Genomic DNA, 17,928 nt, shown 5'->3' with positions numbered 1-17,928 from the left:
TCCAACCGATCGATGCGCGAGTGTGCAGATGCAGATGGGTGGGTGTGATATGAGGGGTTCATTTTGATCCCGTGGCTAGAAATGACTGGATAATGGTGGAAGGGACGAACTGTCCCTTAACAGTAGTCGAGAAGAGATTGCAGTGCACTAAACATACAAAGATACAACTATCGCATAAGGACATCCACGGTGTTAAGGCTATCCGACGCTGACACATACTTTCCTTTATGCATCAATGATTAATGTTGAACTGGGCGATGCTTGCATCTTTTCAGTAGAGTTGTATATTAATGCTTCCATGCTAGTGCTGGCAAACAAAGTATGGGCCCACATGCAAATGAAATAGAAAGGGAGGTGAGTATGTCACAGGAGAAAACGCAAATAGTAAGTTACTCAACAAACATATTTAGCATTCATGGTAACATTAATTCTACAGTTATCAAACACGGAAATTAACATAACTTAATTGTAATGAACTAAAAACTGAAGTGCTCTTACATTGTTCCTGGTTCTTTGAGTCTCCAGATGCTACCTTGCTGCATCAAAAGAAACTTGCTGGTGAAACTGTTCACCAACGTTTTAAGAATAATGTGAATAATCAACTGTTGTGGACCTAGATCCACAACGTGATAAATACCATGCTGAAGATAGCCAGACGGCATGGCTGCAAGGGAATGGGTAGACATAGGTTGAAAGGGGAGAATAATTTGGGGAGATAATAGATCTCCTAGATTGATTCTTTCTTGCTTGATTAAACCTAGATACATGGCATCCTTACATAGTGGATGCTTAGTTGACCTTTCCTAACACGATACGAACATCTAAGGGCATCAACAATAGTAGAGTCAGTATTGACTTCGGTGTGTCTTTATATTAGATCTACATGATTTTTCTTAGCATGAAATGCAAGGTGTACAATGGTAAAAAAGGCCGACTTTTAGCTGACTTTTATTCGGCTCGTGGCTAAGAGCGAAGAGTCAGTTCTCTTCTCTCTCATATTTCTCTTTCCTCCACATCAGCAAATTTCAAATCAGAGTTGATTAAGATTCAACCTTTGCAGATGCCCTAGCGGAGATTTCCTAGAAACAATACTTCCATCCTAGATTTCTTAATACAATACTACTACCCAAACGACTCATGATCTATCTCTGTTCGGACTCTCTGCTGCTAGTCTACAACATTACACCCCTCCCGGACAAGCAGCTTGTCCTCAAGCTGTAGGTGGGAGCGAGGGCCAAAGTCCTTCATGGCCCCACATGGATGTGATATTGTGACTCCGGGTCCACGTTTTGCTAGTGCTAGTGCCTAAGTTTTCTCATCTATAATTTCCCTACCTCTTGGTCTCCCTGATTTTCTGGATGCTCGAACCCTAGATCTTCCCTTATCTCCAAAAGTATCTCCTCGAATTACATGAGGACTCAACTCCATGCTGGCCTTGGTTTGAAAACATAAAACAACAGCCCGAATTGAAACGGATTCCTTTGTTTCCAGTTTTGACTCCTTGGGCGGTGATTCACTTGATGCAAAATAAAGGAACTGCAACCGGCATGAACTCCCTGATTTCCTGGCTTCCTTTAAGCCAATTCAGGAAAACAAATTAGCAGATCCTCTTCCTGAAATACTTGTAACATCCCTTCTCATCTCCCTGAATTTCAGTTGGCAGTAGGATTATCTCCATGCATATACACTTAAAATCCCCTTTATCACTGGTGAACACGATGCAAACCAACTGAAGCTATTTTCTGTTTTACAGAAAGAATAACAGGTAGCCCCGATATAAATTCCATCTGATGTCATTTCAAGCATGCAGAATAACCTTGTACTTCTCTTTCCAATCTGAAAGATAGCTTCCAAATATTGCATGGACCAAAGTAGCCCTTCCTGTTTGCACACACGCACATAGAACCAAACTCATGTTTGAGTCAACCTCCACACATGCATTACTCAGATCAATTTCACACACATCTCCAATGCTCGTCCCATGCACACGCAAGGGTTTTATGGCCAGCCTCAATTCTGCCATGGCAAGGACTCTTCCTGCTTCGCTGCTGCTCCTGTTGTGCTCACCTCCATCGTGGTTGCTGTTGCTTCCTCCAGCGGGAAGGAGATCCTCTGACGTAGCCTCCCCTAACATAGAGTCACTGACATGTGGGGTTGTCAGGCATGAGGCCCACCTGCCAGTGACCAAACTGCAAGATAACGTACGTCAGGAGATCCATGTCCCTTGCTGCGCTTCTGCTGCTGTGTTTGCCACCGTAGCTGCCAAATCCTCTTCTGCACCCACCACCACGCTTCGTGCCATAACCGACCTCGGCTGCTCTACAGCTACGCGACTGATTCTCCTTGCAGTACATCTGCCACAGCTGCTTCGTCTTCCTGCAGTACCTTGGCAGCTGCTTCTTCTTGCTGTGTCAGAATTGCAGACTTCGTAGCATCGGATGTGTCGAATAGAACTGGCACTAACTTCACGCCAAGCCGACAAACATCGGTCATATATGTTCTGGCCCTGCAAGATTCCCGGTGCCCATGCCACATCATCGCCTAAACTATTCTTTATAAAGGATACAATCCTTGATCTCCCAGAAAAAAAATGCAATGCTCTCCTCCGCTCCACAAAGATCAAAGGCTTGATGCAGCAATCTATCCTTGATAGGGTAAAGAACTTGGTTGAAACATGACATGAAGTATCCCTCACGACATCTTCTGGGCAGCAAGAGCCATGCCCATACTGTAGAGCATCAAACAATAGTAGCGCTGGGAAGTGCTCTCTTCAGAGACATAATTTATACTCCCTCCGTCCCATATTAAGTGATTTTCTATTACATATATCTAGACGCTTTTTAGGCATAGATACATTCATATTTGGGCAAATTTGAGTCACTTAATATGGGACAGAGGGAGTAGCATAATAGCAACAACTTTGGATGGAAATATTCATATAACAAAGTTACTTTACTTCTTTCTATTTTGAATTTTAAAATGTAAAAAGGTGTTATCTATTACAAGAGTTAGATCCTAATGTGACTAAAGAAATCTGACAACAGTAACTTTGAATATGCTTACCTTGGTTCCAGTTCAACATCCTTTCTCCTCTTCTTGCTTTTAATCTGATGAAAATACAAAATAGAAGAGGCAAAGTAGACCATTAGGAAATCAAACTTCTTAAGAGAGAATGCAATGTGGCTTGTCTAATCAATAATCATTGAATAAGAGGTAAGACTGTAGTGAAGAAAACATTACAGACAAGATCGTCTAATAGGGCTATAAAGTATCTTTAGATCATTTTTTCTAAATAACGGTACTCCCTCCGGCCGGAATTACTTGTCGAAATATTACATGTATCTAGACACTTTTTACACATAGATACATCCGTATTTGGGCAAATTTGGGACAAGTAATACCGGTCGGAGGGAGTATCAAAATTGGGAATGTATTGCAGCTGCTGAGGAAGGAAAATTAGAGGACCAGGGAACATACTTTTTTCTTATTAGTGAAATCAGTCCCAAATCCACGCCCACTGGAAGCAAAGCACCGAAAGTTGAACGCCTTCTGTGTTTTATAGTTGGCCATCTTTAAACAAAATCTTTCCATGTCAACACTTCCTCCAAATTTATGCAAGCATCCCTACAACATAGACATATACATGCAGTGCCTCAAATAATAAGCTTATGTTCGAAATACAATAATGTGCAATTCTGCGATCAAAAGCATGAGTATATTAGAGATTGCTCACACAAGATTGTGTGTCAACATAATAGAAATTTTAGAAGGGAGAACCGGAGAAGGTGCTGGAAAAACTGTTGTTTTCATCAAGAGAAACCCCCCTTGTTCTTTGCCCAAACTAGACTGAACTTTATAACCTCCCTTAAAATCGGGAAAACTGCAAAACGGTTGAGCAAGGGATGAACAACTATAAGTTGTATCAACATGCTTACTTCCACGGGCGGAGGACCCAGTAACGCAAGGTAGGGCGGCCGCCCTACCATGATTTTTGCCTCGGTTGCGAATTGGGGAAGATTAAGGGTTGATGGGAACGGTCGGGAGCAAGAGAATCGAAGGGGGGATCGCTCGCGCGAGGATGAGACGAGCTAGGGGGCTGGGGCGGTCGACAGCGGGATGGGGAGGGAGCGTGGAGGAAGACGAGCCGGCGCTCGGCACCGTCGGCACTCGGCAGCGAGATAGGATAGGGCAGAGGACTAGGAGTGAGGGGTGTGGCTCACCCCTAGGTGTGGCCAACGGCCCGCTCTCCGCTTCTAACCATAACCGGGATTTAAACCAGTTTATTTACACACCCGTGTTTATTTTTATTTCAGAAATGCCAAACTTGTTTTTTTTTTGAAAGGGAAGATTTATTCATTAGAAGCACAGTACATTACTTAGTGTGATACACATCACACTTGCAAGACTCAGAGCTTGCTGTACAGGGCAGACAGCGTCTCTGTGAGAGGAGTTGATACAAGTAGATTTTGCTGGACTACAGATGTTTGCAAGATTAACACTAGAAGTTAGATCATGAGCCACAGCATTGCAATCTCTAGGGACATGCTTAACAGAAAAAGCTGGTGGAATTCTATTCCAAATTTCGGCAAGCAAAGGTCTAATAGACTAGTGTCCCGAGAAATGTTGAAAGTTTCTTCGATCACAACTTGACTGCGAGTGATGTTGTCTGAGAGAAGAGAGCCTCTTTCAAATTGGAGACGCCTGATGAAATCTGCTACAAGAAGAAGAGCCCAAGCTTCTGCCAGTAATGGAGAGCTACAGGGAGGAGAAGCCGCCGAGATCTGCACTTTTAATCTTTCTGTTTGGGAGAAGTGTTCAATGTAAACTCCGAGACCTGCTTTGGCTTCCAAGGAGCCTGAACTTCGCCGAGGCAACTTCCAGGCTGCGTCAGAATAGACATGAGTACCTGGAGAGGAAAAACTCAGAGCAAAGTTAAGGGGATCCTGCTTTAGTTTAGTCCCCTGCTGAAGATCAGGAGTTGAAGCATTATCTCCAAGTTCAAAACTTGTGCAGGTAATGAGAGTTTGCGCTGCGTTAAAGGCCTGCTGAGGCTTGGCCTTTTTTCTGCTGAAAAGGCAATCATTCCTAGCTCTCCAAAGGCACCAGAGAAAAGTGAGAATATTTTGAAGAGAGGCAACAGGGTGGTTAGAGGTTAAAATGTTGTTTATAGTGGCAGCCACAATAGGATTGGACTTCACAATAATCTCAGTTCTTATGAACCAAGGAGCGGAGAACCAAGCTGCTTTGGAGAAGGGACAAAGAAAAAGGAGGTGTAAATCATCTTCAATACGCCACACCTGCAGCAGAACTTGCTTATATGCCTGGAATAATTACCTGCTCTTTTACCTGTGGGGAGGACTTTCCTAATTAATCTCCAAGCAAAGAGTTGAACTCTAGGTATAACAATTTTGGAGGCCCAAACGGTGTTGAGAAGAGCAAGATCTAATTGCTAGATGGAGGAAGAAGAAGTGTTAGAACAGATATGCTCAATAGCTAATTTGTAAGCACTTTTAGTAGTACAAATACCTGAAGGATTGTGTTTCCAGCACAAAATGTCGCTTCCTGGAGACTAAAGAATAGGAGTATTGAGAATAGACATAACAGCTTGGGGAGAGAAGAGATTTCGGATGAGGTTATTATCCCAAGTTTTAGTTCCGGGAATCCAGAGATCTCTAACTACAGCCGGGTAAACAAAGTCAGGGTTTTGAATGATGAGATGATCATGAATGTCTTTCCAAATGTTACACCAAGGTGTGCTCCAGATGGAGATGTTACCATCTACAATTTGATAGAAACAAGAGTTCTCAATAAAATGCCATACCTTGAGGATGGAGGCCCAAAAGGCTGATTTGGACATGGCTTTGTTGGCCTTCCAAATGGTGGTACCTGGATAGTATTTTGCTCTTAATACGAGAGCAAGCATGTTGTTAGGATCCTGAGCTAATCTCCAAGCTGCTGTGCAAACAAGATTGATGTTAGTTGCCTCAATGTTTTTGATTCCAAGCCTCCTTCTCTTTTCGGCTTACAAATGTCCTCCCAAGATTTTAAACAGAGTGAGTTGGAGGAGTTTCCTTCTTGTACGCCTATCCATCAAAATTTCCTGATGATAGCAGTAAGACTAGCAAGGAATTTTTTAGTGAACAGGATGTTAGACATATAATAAGCAGGGATTGAGGCAAAAACAGAATTAATAAGCGTGAGTCTCCCTGCATGAGAAAGTTTGTTAGCTTTAAGGCCAGAAAGTTTAGCTTTAAACTTATCCAGAATAAAAGAGTAGGCTAAAGATCTATCCTTGGAAGGGAGGAGAAGAGGGTGGCCAAGATGAGTTGTCTCCTTGTTTAGGTCCTGCACCTGAAAGATTTGCTTGATAGCCTGCTTGGTGGCTTGGTCAACATTTTTGCTAAAAAGGATGGCAGATTTAGACCAATTTGGAGTTTGACCCGAGACACGGCAAAAGTTATGTAACAAGGATTTCATGGTTTGGATTTCTTGCAGGTTGGCTTGGCCACAGACAAGGAGATCATCTGCAAATAAAAGAGAGTGAATCGGGGGACACTCTGGTCCCAACGAGATACCTATCAGATGATTGTCCTGGAATGCCTGCTGCGGAGAGAGAGAGAGAGAGAGAGAGGGAGAGATAGTTCATTAATTGCAAGGACAAAAAGATACGGCGATAACGGACATCCTTGTCTTATTCCCCTCGATCCTGAAAACTTAGCGTGAGTTTGCCCATTGATAATAACAGAGAACACAAGGGTGGAAATGCAATTGTAAATAAGGCGAATGAAATGACCATGCAGCCCTTTATGTGCAAGCGCCTGAGCGATGAAGTTCCATTCTAGACAGTCGAAGGCTTTGGCTAAGTCTATTTTCAGCATGAATGAAGGCAGGCTGATCCCAATTTTTAAGAGAGAAGGAGTGAGTAATTTCTTGGGCAATGATAATGTTATTGCTGATTCTTCTACCTTCAATAAAGGCTTGCTGCATGGGGTTAATCGATTTTGGGAAGTGCAATTAAGCAAATCCTGTAGTTTAGCAGTAATTTAAATGAAGTTCTCCACAGGGATTAGATGTGCAACAGTTTCTTTACCTTAATCTATAGCTAAGCAAGCAAATTTGGGTGGCAAACAACTAAACTAAGCAAATAAAAACAATCTACAACTATGTTTTTGGGTTTTCTGATTTTACTGTTCAAAATCTGAAATCTGCTTTTGTCAGGAGCTGAAATCAGACAATGAACAGATTAAAACTTAACACTAAAGAAATTAAGGCATGGAATGATCTAGAATGAATATGAGGTGAAGACAAGGCATAGAAGCAAGATAAGAGGTATGGAAGAGGATGAAGCAGGAATTTAGGCTGGGAAAAGCAGGGGTTGAGGGCTAGAAACAGATCTAGAGAGTATGTTTTAACTGTTTAAGTCTGAATTTCAGACAGTGAGCAGCAAAACTTAGCAGTTTGGACAGGAAATTTGGAGGAGTTCTAGAATGATTTGGAGGGTGAGACAACTTGTAGAAGGAATAGGAAGACTTGGGCAAGAGATATCAGCAAGATTTCAGGATTGGAGAAGAAGGAGGTGAGGGCTAGGACCAGGTTTAGGTGGCTACTCAGTGCAGACACAGAGAAGCTCAGAATTTGGACAAAAGAGATTCAGAAATCAGAATTTGTTGTTTTGGCCGAAATTTGGATTTGGGACAGAGGTGTAGAGCTGGAAGGAGATGCGGGGAAGGTTTAGAAGTAAGAATTGGGTTGGAAAAGGTCTGGTTTAGGGAGAAATAGAAGGTTCGAGGAAGAACAGCATGGTTTTGGACAGAAATTCAGACTTTGGATAGAAATTGATAGAATTTGGGATTTGGATGAGAAAATAGACTGGCAAGGGTTAAGAATGGGTTTAGGGGAAAGAAAGAAATAAGAGGAGAAGAGAAGATTTAGAGAAGAAGAGGGAGGAAGTGCAGTTTTTAGAGAGAAAAGTTCAGAATTTAGGAAAGTGAGATGAAGTTGACAGAAGATTGAGGAATTGGGGAGGAAAGACTTGGACTTTTTTACTTTAATACATCACAAACACATATAGGAACATGACAGAAACATGGATCTAACAAGTACAAACACAAATCGACAGATTAAACACAAGAACTACAAAAGTTGACATGAACAGTAGAAACAGTAAAACTTAGACTAAGAACACCACACAGATTAAGCTATTGGGACAACAAGGGAATGATCTAGTACATGGAACATATCACAAATGTCACATGTAACAAGTTTAACATGAACATGAACAAGTTTTACATGACAGAAATTCAGATCTGCGGCAAGGAACACAGCTACCTTTTAGCAGAAACAGGGAAAGAGGAGATGATGTTGAGTTGGATTACAGTGCCTTGCAGAGGGAGAATTAGCAGAGATAAAGGATATGGGAGAGATTTGTGGCCTAGAACTCTAAGAACAAGAGGATAGGAAAGGGAGGAAGGAGATGACAGCCATGAAAAGCAAACTAGAAGCTTCAGATCTCACCAGCCTTTCCCAGGGCTGGTCTGGTTTGAATTGTCGGGAGGTAGGGATGGATGGATTTGAAGGAGGGGTGCTGCATTGCTTTTATACTCCCTCCTGGCTCTCTCCTGTGGTGCATGAACATGTCAACATCATCTTTAAGCATTTGCACAAAGCTCCCTTGCTTTCCTTCCTTGCTGCATGGGCAGATCCCATCTTTTTCTGCCTTTTTGCATTTGAGGGCAGCTTCTAGTGCCTTCTTCTCTGCTTTTATGGTTTGCTGACCAAGCCTTTCTTCTTCTAATCCTTCACTTTTAGTCCTTGTTGCATTGCCGATGAAGAGGGAGAGAATTCTTTGCAAAACCACACAGCAACAAGGGTCTTTTTCTTCACTTTTAGCTTGATGACTTGGCCTTCTTTTATTCCGCTTTTTAGTTTCTTCTCCTTTGATCCTAGATACATGCTGATCGAGTAGAAAAGGTGCCTCTGCGCACCAAACCTGCATATAAATGTCAAGGTGCTGTAAAATAGCAGATTTGGGCATAATTGGTTCAAATGTTTCAAATTCGAATTCAAATCTGCCAAAATTCAAACATGATCAGTACTAAATGAGTTTGAAATTTGTGTAAAGTGAGTACTAATCAAGGGTGAATATAGTCAGGAAGATGACTTTTAAGCCGGTTAGCGAAAGTTTTAGCAATAATCTTATGAATAACATTACAAAGGCTGATAGGTCTAAAGTCCTGAGGAGTGCTGGCGCAAAGGATGAGAGCTATGTGCGTTTCATTAAGTTTGGGAGGGAGAGAACCAGACAAGTAGAAGTCTTTGACAATGCAGTCACATCATCTGCAATCCAATTCCAAGCTGCTTGGTAGAAGGCAACATTGAAGCCATCAGGTCCAGGAGAGGCATTTCGCTTCATCTGATTTATTACCTGAAAAATCTCATCTTTATCTGGTATAGAGTAGGTGTAATCATTGGAAACAGGCGAATAAATAGAGGAAGTGTTTAGGTCTCCTGTAGAAACATGCATCGGTGCTTGAACAAAAATCGGTTTATTTGCTGTAAGCATCTCACAAAGGCATCCTGCACACATGAAAATATCCGAAGGATTGAAGTGTGCGGTACATTGCAATCATCCATTTTTTTCCTCTATTTATGTGATTTCAAAATCATGTAAACAAAATAATTCCTACATTTCATATGAAACTATCCGTTTATTTTTCCTATTATACAAAACAAGCTACTTTGGAGGCCCTAAGTATGTACTCCCTCCGTCTCATATTAAGTGTCGAAATATTACATGTATCTAGATGCGTTTTAGGAATAGCTACATTCATATTTGGACAAATTTGAAACACTTAACCTAGGACGGAGGGAGTAGATATTTTCTCTGTCCATAATCCTAAATCATAAGGAGCTGACGTTATTTATTTAGTTCTCTCGCGCGTACGGTTTTCATTGGTCGAGTAGCTTCCAACGTGGAGTTGATTTTGCGTGCACGACGTGCGTTTGTCGTTTCGCGTGAACGGTGCGCATCACACTACCAGCCTTGGCTTGGATGCGGCTGACGGCTGCCTGCAGACCACGTGCGATGCTAATTCATTTTGAGATTTTGTTTTTGATGCATGGGTGCATGCATAAATTTTGCACTAACTAATTTTGAGACTTAAAATAGTTTATAGCCCGAACCGCTTGTATGATTCACAATCCGTTTTCACCGTTGGTTTTGTATCAACGAGAGCTTCAAAACTAGATCCCACTAGAATATTTTTTGTCAGATTTCTTTATCTTTCGTGTTACCAAGCGACAATGCACAAGTTACCATCATACTCCGAAAGAACTTACCACCGTTAGCATGTGGTAACTTGGTACTAACAGAGTGGCAATTTCATAAATTGTTGGGTGATAATTTTGATTCATAAGTAACCATCCTATTTCTTATGAAGTTGTCATGGGCTAACTTCTTACTAACGGGACGGCAACTTTATATATTTTTGGGTGGTAACTTCAACGCATAAGTAAGTAACCATCATATTTTCTATAAAGCTTTAATGTGGCAACTTGTAGTAACAGGACGGTAACTTCCTATTTTATCTGGTTGGTAACTTTAATGCATAACTAACCATTTGTTTGTATATATGAACTTGTCATGTGGTAACTTATTACTAATAGGAATGGTAACTTCATATGTTATTGGATGGTAACTTTAACACATAAGTAATCACTTCTTTTTTGTGAGAAGTTATCACGTGGTAACTTATTACTATCAAGGGTGATAACTTCATATATTATTGGTTGGTAACTTTTGACACGGATTTTTTTGTCAAGACATAGCAATATGTGATCTTGTTTTGAAGATATCGTCGAGACAAAATGAACCATGAAAATGGATCCGAAATTGAGTATACGGTTTGAGACCTATAACTTTTTAAAGTTTCAAATTTTACTAATGCATTAACAATGCATGCTGTGACATGCGCCCGTCTACTACTCTCCGTGTTTGGTCTTAGTGTACACGCGTCCTGACCGACACGACGTACGGTCGCGCATTAGTAAAGTCCTTCAATAATTGCATTCTGATGTATCAACATCCTCAGTCATTTGTGTATCAAGTTCTAAATACTGCCTCCATTCGAATCTAGGAAACCCTTTAAGAAAAGGCATCAAACTATATATATCAATCGTACATTAGCTGTTCATAGGTACTGTAGCACTCCACCTCATCCTTCAATGTTTAGGGTTGCTAATAGTATAGCTTTCATGCAAATAGTTCAAGCAGTTGATGTCATCACATATTCCTTTCTATTTTGAAATTTAAATGTTCAATCTTTTTTAAATACATTGAATTTATGGTCCGTTTTTACCTTTGAGTTTGTCACGACAAGAGCTTCGGAAGTACATCTCACTTAGGTACATTTTGGTAACTTTTTTGAGCTCAAGAGTTATCAACCATTGGTGCATGACTTACCAAATCTACTTGCAGTTAGTTATCGACTTAAAATTTAAATGTCGCTTGGGGATATTTTGGTATCACTACTACAAAAACACAACATATGTGACGCGTCATTAGTGACGGACCTTTCGTGCCCGTCACTGGTGACCCTCATCAGTAACGGGCATATCAAACCTGCCACTGATGACTTTCATCAGTGACGGGCGCGTGAGAGACCGTCACTAATAACCCCACATCAGTGACGGGCACACCACGCCCGTCACTGATGACCACTCATCAGCGATGGGCATGTTACGACCGTCACTGATGACCACTCATCAGTAACGTTCAATGGTGAAGCCCGCCACTAGAGCTATGTTGCTGGCTGGAAATCAAAGAAACACAAAATATGTGTGCACTCACGTGATTGGTTGACACGCATTGGCATGGATCGATGACGTGGATGCCATCCTGGTGCTTCTTTCCCTTTAATCTCTCCACCTGATTCTTCTTTCCCTTTAATCTCTCCACCTGATTCCCGATGCCTCCTATGGGCGTGTTTGGTCAAGCTGACGCCCCCAGCTCGCAGCGCAGCCGCGATGCAGCAGCCAGGCTGCAGCAGGCGGCATGCAATCCTCTCGCTGGAGCCGATTGTTTGGTAGCCTTGCAGCAGTTGGCAGTGGAGGAGGAGAAAAGGAGGAGAAACGGCGGTGGAGGAGAAAACGAGGAGAAACGGCAGCTGCGGAGGAAAAACGGCCACGGAATCTCGAGGGAACGGTACGGGAGGACCCGCAGGGGATGGCCGGCGTCCAGATCTCGGACGAGGACTGGCTGAGGAGGAACGGCGTGATCTCGGAGGAAGAAAGGCGGGGGGTCTCGACGAGGAACCGCTCCTCGTGGGAACTTCGGCGGAGGAAAATGACTGGGCGGCGGAGCGGCGCGAGTCGGGAAGAAACGGAAGACGAAGGAGACGAGAGAGCGCCGCTGCACCAGAAAAACGCCCGATTCGGGCATATCTGGCATGCAGGCTCCAGCCCGTTTTTTCCAGCCGTGATGCAGCGTGCAGGTGCAGGCCAACGCCCGTGCAGGGAACCAAACCGGTCCGTTTTTGCAGCTGCGGGCCAAGGCCCATGCGGGAGAACAAACACGCCCTATGGCTTTCTCTCTCTCCCTGCCTCCTTGCGCTCCTCTCTCTCTGCCTCCTTGCGCTCTTCTCTCTCTACCTCCCTGCGCTCCTCTCTCGATCTCTTCTGAGCACCACATCTCTCCGGATCCGCCGGCCTCGACCTCGTGCATGGCTGGAACCGCCGGCCTCGACCCCCAAGCTTCCCTCTCCATCTCCTCCCTTCCCCACGCCGGCGGCTGGCTGGCCCCGGAGGCGGCAGCTGGATCCGGCCTCCCCCGTCCCGTCGCCGCTGGATGGGGGAGCCATGGCCCCGGCGCCCCCGGATCCGGCAGCCCTCCACCGCCGCCCGTCCCATCGCCGGATCCGGCCTCCTACAGCCGAACAACAGCCGGATCCGGCCTCCCCGCCGCCAACGGCGAGCCGCGCTTTGCCGGTATCTCCCTCTCCCCCCCCCCCCCCCCTCTCCCTCTCTCTCTCTCCCCCTCTCCCTCTCTCTCTCTCGATTCTCTCTCACACCCTCTCTCTCTCACTGTACTGCAGGTGGAGATGACGAGGCCGCCGTCGTGGAGTCTCACCGCCGTGGAGTGGCCATGGAGTCTCGTCGCCGTGGAGTCGCGTCGTGGATTAGGGATTAGGGATTCGATATGTGATTTGGGATTAGGGAACGTGAGGGCCGGGAGGGCCATTTCTATTTTACTTTTTTCCAAAAACTACATCAGTGTCGGTTGTGTTTGGTGCCCGCCACTGATGGGTTATACATCGCTACGCAAGAAATTAGTGACAGGCGGTCCGTCCATTACTGATAGCCATTTTCGGCCGTTACTGATAAACGTTTTTGTATTACTGTATGTTGTTTGACCTTAGAAGTCAACATCCAAGAACAAGAGAGTTACAGGTATTTACTACTAGATATTGATTTTTCCAACACTAAATCTAACTATGGATATGTTGGTGACTTTTTCTGGACTCAGAAGTTTCGAACTATTCATTGGGAGTATTTTCTTGGAAACTAAATCACACACATATTGTTTTGACAACTTTCTCCAAATATAAAAATCATTCATTCATAACACATGAGTTACCAGACTATTCAAAAGTATAAATAGTTATCCACTGTAGAACTAGACCTCGTATGGTATTATTTTTTCTGAAAGAAAATATAAAGGGAGACCTTAGTATAAATAGGAATCTCAGTTCGCATCTATGTGGACTTGAAACCCAGGTGATATGATTATACATCCACTCCCCAACCAAGTGAGCTAGGCTTATGTCTTGATGACTTTTTTGGGGACTTAATGAGTTACCAAACCTATAATACATGATTGCCGTGCTTTTTATCGTAGTTGTTGTTTCCAAACATAGCTCTTGCTTGGGGATTTCCGGACGACTTGGTTTCGATTCCGAAAGTTATCAACCAATAAGATGTGACTTACCCAGATTTGATTCTGGAACCTCTCCATGCATTCGTTCTCTGTTTGAGAACTAGTTTGTCGTCCTAAGAATAAAGGAGCTTTGGGATTTAACCTACCGATTCAAAATCAATCTCTTCTGCTCAAGCACCTTGACAAGTTTTATACCAAGCATGATATCCCATGGGTTAATTTACTCCAGGAATACTTTTATCATGTCTTGAGGCCTCATGCTAATCCCATCATTGGTTCTTTTTGGTGGCATCAAATCCTAGAACTAAATCCAACCTTCAAAGGCCCCACCAAATTTATAGTTGGCTCGGGTACTTCTATTGCTCTTTGGGAAGATCTGTGGTATGATCAAGAGCTCCATTTGGTTTTCTCTCGCCTATTCTCATCTCCGGTAAATGAAGATGTCTCCATTAAAGATCTTCGTGAGCAGATTAAGGTTTATGATAATTTCAGCTTGCCCCTCTCGGTTGAGGCTTTTGATGAGCTCCATCTTTTGCAAAATCTTTTGGCTACGGTGGAGCACAAAATTAATGAGGATGATATTTGGACTCCAGTTTAGGGGTCCTCTTAGTCTTCTAACAAATTTTATGATTTTTATTTCCGGGATTTAATTATCTCCACCACGGCAGTTCAAGTGGGTTTGGAAATTTAAATCATATACTCCCTCCGTATCATATTAAGTGACTTTCTATTACATGTATCTAGACACTTTTTAGACATAGATACATACATATTTGGGCAAATTTGAGTTATTTAATATGAGACGGACACGCGAAATATGCTCAGGAGACGCCACTTTCGGTTGATGACCAGGATTACACATGCCTTCTTTGTTCCTTGGGGACTGAAGAGACTCTTGATCGCCTATTCAGTCAATGTGATTTTAGCACCAGGTGTTGGCACCACCTCCATCTGTTTTGGCAAGTGGGCTTCTCTTGCTTTGATGCTCCCCGTTGGTGAAAGCTTCATTTCGCTGGAAACTGTTCTCTGAAGTCTTCACTTTGGCCACGTCGTGGAACATATGGAACCAACGAAATACATTCATATTTGAGGGCATCATTCCATCTTTTGAGAGCTGGCGTAGTAACTTAAAATATGTATGATTCTTCTTGGCTTTTAGGATGCCTGTATCCCTTGCCCCTATTCTTAATTTGTTAGTTCTCTCCATTTGACTATCTGTGTTGGGCTGTGCCCACTCTATGTAACTATGTAACTGTGAGGCCTTTTTGTGGTAATATAACATGGTATCCTATTGTTTTATCCGGCCAAAAAAAGTAGATAGTGGTTCTAACACAGGATATCACCCATGTACATTTTAGTGTCTTTCTTCAAGCCTGGAAATTACCCGTTGTAATATGTGAGTTACAGCTCGAGTTCATTTTTAGGTTTCCGGCCTAGTTCCTGCTACCTTCCATGCTATGTGGTGTCTTTAGTAGATACTCCCTCGATCCTAAATTGTTGTCGAAATATTACATGTATCTAGACGGTTTTTTAAGAATAGATACATGTTGGAAATATGTCCTAGAGACAATAATAAATTTGTTATTATTCATATTTCCTTGTTCTTAATAAAGGTTTATTATCCATGCTATAATTGTATTAACAGGAAACTAAATACATGTATGGATAAATAAACAAATACCGTGTCTCTAATATGCCTCTACTAGATTAGTTCGTTGGTTAAAAGATGGTTAAGATTTCCTAACCATAGACATGTGTTGTCATTTAATAACGAGGTCATATCATTAGGAGAATGATGTGATGGACAGACCCAAACCTAAGCATAGCTTTTGATCGTGTCACTTAAGTTTAAATTGCTAATGCTTTTATTATGTCAAGTATCATTTCCTTAAACCATGAGATCATGCCACTTCCTAGTACCGGAAGAATACTTTTTGGACATCAACCATCATCTTGTAACTGGGTGATCATAAAGGTGTTCTTCAGATATATCGGAAGGTGCTTGTTGGGTTGTATGGATCAACACTGGGATTTGTCACTCGATGTGACGGAGAGATATATCTGGACCCTCTCGGTATTATAACATCCTAATGAGCTTGCAAGCATTTGACTAATGTGCTTAGTCACGGGGATATTATATTACAGTACGAGTAAAGAGAACTTGCTGGTAACGAGATTGAACTAGGTATGGTGATACCGACGATCAAATCTCGGGCAAGTAATATATCGCGAGACAAAGGGAATTGGATACCGGATTAATTGAATCCTCGACATAGTGGTTCAACCGATGAGATCTTCATGGAATATGTGGGAGCCATTATGGACATCCAGGTCCCGCTATTGGTTATTGATCAGAGAGGTGTCTCGGTCATGTCCGCATGTTCTCGAACCCGTAGGATCACACACTTAACGCTTAATGTGGTTAGGGTACGATGAGATAATAGATGGTGATATCGAATATTGATTCGGAGTCCAGGATGGGATCCAGTACATCACGAGGAGCTTCGGAATGGTCCGGAGATAAAGAATTATATATGGGAAAGCTGTTTCGGAAAAGTTCGCGATATTTTCCGGTATTGACCGAGAATATTCTAGAAGGTTCCGGAAGTTCTCGAAAGGTTCTGAAATGTTCCGGATTATTACTGAGAATTTAATTGGGCATCTGTAGTTATTAATTAGAGAAATCTAATTAATTATCTCCTAATGGGCTGGGGAAAGGGAAGCCTTCGGTGGGAGCTGTCCACCACGTGGTGGAGCTCACGTACGTGGGGAGACCGAACAGAAGGATTGAGAATGCTTCCGGGACTCCTTGGCCGGCCACCTTTAGGAAAGGAAAGGAAAAACTAAATTAGAGAATTGATCCCTATGTGATCAAATTCTTATTTCTTGAGAGGCAAGAAAGGAAAGGTGAGATTGTCTCATTTACCTGCCTTGCCGTCGGCCTCCTCCCCTATATAAGGAGGGGAGGGGCTGCCCCTTGGCCGAACGCTGCTCCTCTCCCTGACCTCATCCTCTCACGCGCACGGTGAAGCCTTGCCCGTGGAGAACTCCACCATAGCCTACACACGCCGTCGTGCTGCTGGAATCTCATCGACCTCTTCCCCTTGCTTGCTGGATCAAGAAGGAGGAGACGACGTGAAGCTTAACGTGTGGATACCAAGGAGGTGCCGTCGTTTCTGCACTGAGATTGATCTCATCGAAAGTTCCACTACGCCAACAATGATCCCGTGATCGTAACGCTTTGTGGTCTACGAGGATATGATGCTCATAATCTCTCTCGTTACTTACATCTAGTAGATATGTTGTTGGGTTTCTTCCGCACATCTCGTAGGAAATTTTTTGTTTTCCATGCATCGAACCCATCAATACATCTATATTTGGGCAAATTTGAGTCAAAAATTTAGATTCAGAGGGAGAGGGAGTACGTATGTACTAGTGGTGTACACAATTCACCTTGTCCTCCTCTCTCTGAGCACAACATGTATGCCAAATTGTCGTGCCTTGGGCCCTTTTTGCCTTATCAGGCTGCATGTCTTTGCACCTTCTTTGTGCCAAGCCAGCTCGAGCCCGATCAAGCATGTCGGGTCAGATCATGGCACTGATCATTCTCATTTTGGACCAAGTTGTTATGTTTTATTGCACGAAAAACCATTGTCACACAAACCATAGGGCAGAAATGAGCAAAACACTCAAGAGGATAAGTGCGTGAGAAAACCCAAAATTGCCGAGTGGGGAAAGGTCCGACGAACAGATGCTTACATAATTTACTCTAGGATGGTGGAACTCATGACATTCGAGTATTTGACCTGTATTGCGATATTTTTGCCCCGTTGTTTTAACATTGTAGGCAGGAAGTTACAAACGGCTACTCCTATATTGCCCGGCTGTTTTAACATTGTAACTAAATAAATAAGTTGTAAATACATAATTAAACGAATAATATTGAATAATAATATTATTATCCTAAAATAATTCGCCGAAAAGAAAAGAAGAGG

At 42.9% G+C, this 17,928-nt stretch overlaps 2 protein-coding genes across 10 annotated transcripts in view; one reads left to right on the top strand and one right to left on the bottom strand.

Moving 5' to 3' along the window:
• The window catches only part of LOC100822297 (retrovirus-related Pol polyprotein from transposon TNT 1-94), a 28,409-nt gene extending 24,158 nt beyond the window's left edge, over window positions 1-4,251 (bottom strand). For 7 of the 9 annotated variants that reach the window (XR_002964376.1, XR_002964382.1, XM_024460511.1 and 4 more), the window contains exons 1-4: window positions 3,936-4,249; window positions 3,478-3,624; window positions 3,064-3,107; window positions 499-536 (exon numbers count right to left, since the gene is read on the bottom strand). Coding sequence is in view for 7 of the 9 variants with exons in the window: in XM_024460511.1 (XP_024316279.1) it covers window positions 499-536; window positions 3,064-3,107; window positions 3,478-3,624; window positions 3,936-3,986 (280 nt within the window). In the remaining 2 variants the exon portion in view is untranslated. Of the gene's footprint in view, window positions 1-498; window positions 537-3,063; window positions 3,108-3,477; window positions 3,625-3,935 lie in introns of all 9 variants that reach the window. The other 2 variants (XM_010229871.3, XM_010229868.3) reach the window with 2 other exon arrangements.
• Window positions 4,252-12,581: 8,330 nt separating this feature from the next.
• Window positions 12,582-13,483, top strand: LOC104581672 (translation initiation factor IF-2-like). The gene is made up of 2 exons (XM_024460200.1): window positions 12,582-12,984; window positions 13,092-13,483. Exons 1-2 carry the CDS (start codon window positions 12,720-12,722, stop codon window positions 13,184-13,186), a joined length of 360 nt encoding a protein of 119 aa, XP_024315968.1. The 5' UTR covers window positions 12,582-12,719; the 3' UTR covers window positions 13,187-13,483.
• Window positions 13,484-17,928: the final 4,445 nt, after the last annotated feature.

Source organism: Brachypodium distachyon, chromosome 1 (assembly GCF_000005505.3).
Source record: "Brachypodium distachyon strain Bd21 chromosome 1, Brachypodium_distachyon_v3.0, whole genome shotgun sequence".
Lineage (NCBI taxonomy): Eukaryota > Viridiplantae > Streptophyta > Magnoliopsida > Poales > Poaceae > Brachypodium > Brachypodium distachyon.
The sequence above is the reverse complement of the archived record's forward strand: the minus strand, read 5'-3'. Positions and strand labels throughout refer to the sequence as shown.